General features: G+C 40.7%; 1 protein-coding gene across 1 annotated transcript in view; it reads right to left on the bottom strand.

Annotated features, from left to right (window-relative positions):
• Window positions 1–6,913, bottom strand: part of grik3 (glutamate ionotropic receptor kainate type subunit 3) — a 437,968-nt gene that overhangs the window by 59,959 nt on the left and 371,096 nt on the right. The window contains exon 13 of the mRNA XM_048613095.1: window positions 3,433–3,650. Coding sequence (XP_048469052.1) covers window positions 3,433–3,650 — 218 coding nt within the window. The remainder of the gene's footprint in view (window positions 1–3,432; window positions 3,651–6,913) is intronic.

Genomic DNA, 6,913 nt, shown 5'->3' with positions numbered 1-6,913 from the left:
TTTTCTGATGAAGGGTCTAGACCCAAAACGTCAGCCTTTCTGCTCCTATGATGCTGCTTGGCCTGCTGTGTTCATCCAGATTCAAGAACAGCTTGTTCCCCACTGTTATCAGACTTATGAACAGACCTCTCATATTAACATTGATCTTTCTCTGCAGCTTCTCTGTAGCTGTAACTCTATATTCTGCATTCTGTTCTATTGTCCTGATGTACTTGTGTAAAGTGTAATTTGCCTGGATAACACGCAAAACAATACTTTTCACTGAATCTCGGCACGTGACAATAATAAATCAAATCAAATATACAAATAAAACAGGAGATGCTGCTCCTTGAGCTAATGTTGAGTTTCACTGAAACATTTTAATGCAAGTGTTCTACAGATCAGTCATTCAGTCTACACTAGTCTTCCTGTTCCAGAACAGATGACATATGAGCAGCAAATACACAGTAGACTAAACTGAAAGAAGTAAAATTGTTCTTTCACCTGAAAGGTGTGTTTTGGACCTTGGATAATAGTAAGAGAGAAGGCTACCTTATGGTTGCATTGAAGTGTGTCACAGGAAATGGAATGGATGTTACAGATGGCAGAGGACCAGGAGATTATAAAGGATACAGTCCCTGTGCAGTGCTATTTGGGGAGGGGAGAAGTTGATGGGAAAGGATGGTGGTGAAATACTGGAGATGGATAAAGGGAATAAGATGATCTGTTGGATAGGTGCTGGTTGCAATGGAAGGCCAAGAATGAAGGGAACCCTGTTGTGGTTTTGGGAGGGAGAGGAAGAGAGGAGACTAGAAGTGTGGAAAATCAAATAGATAAAGTCAAAGGCCCTGTCAACCATTGTGGGAGAATCTTTGGTGAAGGAAAAAGGACAGTGCATCACAATAATTGGAATCATTTGCGCTGTGGTGTGTGTGTGTGTGTGTGTGTGTGTGTGTGCGCGTGTGTGCATGTACTGGGGGAAAGAAGTGTGATCAAGAGGAGCTGATGCCACAGCAGCAGTTTGAAAAGATCAAGAGAAGTTAAGTGACCAGAAGGCAGAGGCCTTGTGAAGGGAGAATAACTGAGCTTGGACAAAGTGAAGACTACTGCCTCAGGAAGTGGAACAGAAGTAAAAGTAAAGCAGGAAGAGCTCAGCAACATGCCCAATTCAAAATTCATCGAGGAGAAGCACAAGGGACCAAACTGACTCCTTTTATAAGGATGGATCATTCAGGATCAGAGACCTGAAAGTAAACTGCTCAAAACTTTCTCATTTCTTCCAATTTCTCCAGGTCTGTCATTGACCTTCTCTCCTTTGGAGATCTTTCTTCCCTGAATACGAACCTCTCAGCCCACAACTCCTAACAGAAGAGAAAGGAGCTATCAGAGATGGATCAGTTGGAAGTGAGAAAAAGATGGAAGTTGGAAATTAAGTTGATGAAAAGTCCCAGTTCAGGGTGAGAGCAGGAAATGGCACCAATACATACATCAATGGACCAGACAAGTGATGAAGAACGGGTGTCAGGGTCAAGTAGAAACGGAACAAAGAATGTTCCACAAATCCCACAGAACATTCCTTGATTCTTACCTACCCCAACACCCATTCACTATCTTTCCAAGATCCCGAAATGGAATTACCCCTTTTAGACCCAATGTTTACAGTTGTTTCTGCCTAACTGATCATTCTTTATCAAACTCGTCTCTCTGTCCACTATCATGTTCCTCTGTCAGGGTGTTCCTGTTCTCACATCGAATAATATCTCCTTATTCCAACTCACTTCCTCCAAATGTAGAGTGTTGCTATGGACACTCACATGGCCTAGGGATAAAATAATCAATGAATATGCCCCAATGCTGAGATGTCCTCATACCTTACTCTTGCAAGAACACTATACAATTCTCCCAATTTCTCCATCTCTGTCACATCTGGTTTGATGATGTTATCTTCTGTACTAGTGCTTTTGAACTGGAGATTCTCCTTTGCCATGTTTGACAGGGCCATTCCATATCCTGCAGTTTTGCTCATCACCTTTGTGTCACCTTCTTTACCCTTTCTTCATTTGTATCTCACCAGCTTACTATTCAATACATTATCTTCCACCATTCCCCCACTTCCAGTGTCACAGCATCATTCAGTTAAAAAATCTTCCCCTCCCTTTCCATGATTCTGAAGGGAGCATTCCCTTGGTGACACCCTGGTCCACTCTTCCATTACTCCAAAACTCACTTCTTCCAAGTACTTCTTTCAACATACTGGATTTTCTACTCATACTGTAGTCTATTACTGGGAAGGCTCAATGTGAAATTGACTGATCACTTTGCAGAACACTGAGAACCCTTAAATTCATAAAAGTGACGTCCAGCTTTTGGTCAGTTATACAAACTTTGTGTTGAAATCATTAAAAATGAGTGGACAGCATAAAGCACGTCAATCTATGCATCCATTTGAGTCTACTCAAGTTAGCTCCTGTTGTAAAATTGTTTTTTCATGAGCTGTACAATGCAAAATAAGTTTCCTTTGAACAACCATATGAGAGCTGTTCACAAACTTACAAAAGGCAATTATGCAAAACATCTAAGATATTAAATCTGACATTATTAAAGGGTGGCTTTATATGTTAACTCAGTTTCAGAAAATGCTCCATTCCTACGTTGATTTTTTTATTCGCTCATTTCTGGCATAACATTTCAAGGAATCCAAAAAATGAAATAAACAAGCCAAATGTTGGGGCCTGGCTCCTTGATGCTGGGCTCCTGAAATATGAATGCCATGAACTAACATCGCATGAATTGTCCTGTATTGGTCACTCTCCGATTATTTGATTTCCACATTTGAAGTTTTCACGTCTCAACATTCCAAGGGTTAAACAGCATTTGATCAAAGAATGACATGTTTTTTTCTTAAATCTTCTAATCTTTAGTCCTCTTAAATTGATAATAATCAGCTGTAAAGCACCATCTCATCCCATCCTTGATGCAAGTCAACCCTGCCTATCAACAATTTTTTTTTGCTTTTAGGCAGGGTAGAAATCTCATCTCCTGTGGATGGATTATGTCTTTTTTTTTGCCTGGAACCTACAGTTCTGCAAACAAACTCCAATGATAAATATTGGGAGTGTAGGTATGATCTCTAGTAAGTGCTTCTTGATTAAATTTGAAGCCATGACAAATAGTTGCATAACCCTGCAGTAGAACGGATATCAATGTACAAAACTCAGAGCAATAGTATACTTAAACTGCTGGTAAATCATGCAAATTTACATGAACCTCACCAGCTCACATAAAATGTTTCTTTCAAACAAGGACGATAAATTTAAATAATCCATTATGCATGATTTAACACTTGTCTACATGATATTAAAACACAGCTGAAAAAGAGACCTAGGCATCCTGGCGAAAATAAAACAGAGGGAGTTTGATCGTGTTTAAAAAAAAAAGACCATGTCTCCTTACCTTGAAAAAAGTCATGGTAGCTCCATCTTTAACTGCCCCATATTCTATTTTGGTTTGTTTCGCTAGGTCATCGGCTGATTCTATGGGGGATTCCATACGTTCAACTGTTAGGAAAGCAGCCAGGTTCGCTGTGTAGGATGAGATAATTATGAGGGTGAAAAACCACCAGATGCCACCAATTATCCTGGTGGAAAGGGCTTTTGGCATCAGTTCAGAACCTAGGCCAAATACAGGACAAAAAAACAATACACTTAGTGAACAACAGGTAGACAATAATTTTCTTGTTTGTCAATAATAAATGTATAACTATGTTAATCTATTTTAAAATGCTGTGTTCAATGAGAAAAAAAATAGGTGAATATTATATTTTATGGATCAAGAGCAGGAACAGAAGGGGTCAATTTAACATGAAAGAAATGAGGTGAAGAATCTTGCACACATTCATTTCTTCAATCTCTTCGATTGATAGATGTGCCTCAAAATCTAGTTATTTGGTTCTCGGTGATTCATTGAAAGCTTTTAAGTGACTTTCTGCTGATTTTTCCACCTGCAATATACCAATCCGAGAGGCTGTTGGGAGGAAACCAAAGGCAAATTTCTCTGTCCATTTAGAAGTTCCTTCTTATAAAATGTAGTGCAATAAAATAGCTGAAAATGTCTTTTTGTCTTCAATTAAGAATTTGAAGGTGGATTGTAGAATCTAAATATGAACCACAAAGCTTGTTTTTTTTAAAAACAGAAAAACAATCAAACCCATTGGACACTGTGAAGGTGTACAATTGGTGATTTAAAATCAGTTGCCCCTTTAGGAAATACCCAACTTTTAATTTTACTGTTTTGTTTCCCCCAAAGAGCAGCATTGGCGCAATTGGTCAACTGGGCTCCCTTCTGTTGCATCATTCCAAGTTGAAAATCAACCCACTTAATTCAATCAACATAATTTATCTTTTACATAAATACACAAGCGTGAACATTTGACACAGAGTGTGGATCATTTTTATACTTGTACTGTTCCTTTTTACAATTCCCTCAGTTTCTAAGGTCCACTAATTTTGATCGAGGTTCGATTCAAAATGTTGACTCATCTGTACTTTCCATCTGAGCTGTTGAACGGTTTCTGGCTAAGAACTTGCAACATTTTCACGAATTACTTTCTTTAAAGCACAAACTTTTGTTTCTACTTAAAGATGATATGCTCTCAAGATGCAGAATAACCCATGAGCATTAAGATTTTATCTTAATTCATTAATGGGGTGAGGACGTCACTGGCTAGGCAGTATTTATTACCCATCACTAATTGCCCAGAAGGCAGTTGCGAGTCAACCACATTGCTGTGCGTCTGGAGTCACATGTAGGCCAGAGCAGGTAAGGATGGCAGTTTCCTTCCCTAAAGGAAGGGCATTATTGAACCAGATGGGTTTGTCCGACAATCAACAATGGATTCATGGTAATCACTAGACTCCTAATTCCAGATATTTTTATTAAGTTCAAATTCCACCATCTGCCATGGCAGGATCCGTAGTGGAATGGATATCTAACAATGATGAGTCAAAATACAGAAGAGAAATAGAGGGCTTGGTGACATGGTGCAATGAAAACACAATCAGTCTCTCAACGTTGGGAAAACTAAAAAATGGATAATTGACTTCAGAAAGAAAGCAGAAGAACACGCCCTCATCTACATCAACGGAACTGAGCTTGAGAGAGTGAAGAGCATCAAGTTCCTTGGAATGATGATAACCAACAACCTGTCCTGGACTTCCCATGTAAATGCGACAGTCAAGATGGCACAACAACACCTCTTTTTCCTCGGGCAGCTCAGGAACTTTGGCATGCTCATAAGGTCCCTCACCAACTTCTACAGATGCACCATTGAAAGTGTACTTTCTGGATACATAATGGCCTGGTATGGCAACTGCTCTGCCTAGTGACGTAAGAAACTGCAGAAAATGGTGTGCACAGCCCAGTCAATCACGGAAGCCAACTTTCCATCCATGGACTCTATTTACACGGCTCGCTGCCGTGGAAAGCTGGCCAACATCATCAAAGACCCATCACACCCTGGTAATGACCTCCTACAACCTCTCCCATCAGGCAGAAGATACAGAAGCCTGAACACATGCACAAGCAGGTTCAGGAACGGCTTCTTTCCAGGCATTATCAAACTGTTGAATGGACTCTAGCCTCAAGTAATATAACCTGCAATGTAACCTGTATGCCTCTAAGTCCTTTTGATCTCTACATCCTTTGCTTGCTGTGATCTGCTTGTACCAATCATAAATAAAGCTTTTCACTGTATTTTGGTACACATGACAATGAAAAAAATGAATCAATCAGGATTCGAACTCAGAATGTTGGCATGGTCTCTGGATTAACAGTCTAGTGAAAATACCACTGTGCCAGTGCCTCCCCTAGTATAATCATACACTAACCTGTCCCCATTAAATAGAATGTAAAGTCATCATAGACTTACCAGACCATTGGACTGCTCTCTCATTAAAGAGAGACAACTGGTTTAACTGGAGGATAACCATGCCTCAGGAGAGGGGAGAAGTTAAGAGTCCTTCTTGGTAACCCCAGTCAGTGTGGGAATTGAGCACACACTGTTAGTGTTACTTTGCATTGGAATCCAGCCATTCAGCCAACTGAGCTAAACCAAACCCTCCCCAAAGGTAATACCTTTGACTCCAATGAGCACAGCAATTCACTCACCTCTCTCTCAAAAAAATAGAAAAATATATAAAATTAATTTCCAATGATTAGTTTTCCTTCTTTAGTTCACTTTACAAGTTGCAGATTTTTAAGAAACACATGTTCAAAAGGGCAGTTCTGCTTTAAATTTTGGTACACTGGACCCTGTCTCCATGACTGTCATTCACTTGCTGCCTCGGTCTTTTGCTGATCCTGAGTTTCTGGCAAGTGCATTGTTGGCAGTGACCATCTCTCCCACAGTGGCACTGACAGGAATGAGGAACCATCACACTTGGGTTAACTGGCAGTTATCAGGATGCTTAAACCCTGTTCCCAAATCCTCAATACTGAGGAATGCCTGCTGCTGGGTATTTCCAATGCCAGGCTGGCAAACAAAATGGTAAGACTGTCAAAAGCAACTGACATGGGGCTCTTGCTGATATTCTTGCCAATGTCATGGGTGGCACAGTGGCTAGCACGGCGCCAGGGACCCTAGTTTGATTCCACCCTTGGGTGACTGTCTGTGTGGAGCTTGGACGTTCTCCCTGTGACTGTGTGGGTTTCCTCCAGGTGCTCCACTTTCCTTCCACTGTCCAAAGACGTGCAGGTTAGGTGGATTGGCCATGTTAAATTGCTCATAGTGTCCAGGGATGTGCAGGCTGGGTGGATTAGCCATGGGAAATTTGGGGTGGGGCTAGATGGGATGCTCTTCAGAGGGTTGCAGTTGATCTGATGGGCTGAATGGCCTGCTTCCACACTATAGGGATTCTATGATTCTAAAGCACCTGGT

Source organism: Rhincodon typus, chromosome 27 (assembly GCF_021869965.1).
Source record: "Rhincodon typus isolate 14 chromosome 27, sRhiTyp1.1, whole genome shotgun sequence".
Classification (NCBI taxonomy): domain Eukaryota; kingdom Metazoa; phylum Chordata; class Chondrichthyes; order Orectolobiformes; family Rhincodontidae; genus Rhincodon; species Rhincodon typus.
This window is presented reverse-complemented; position numbering and strand designations above follow the sequence as displayed.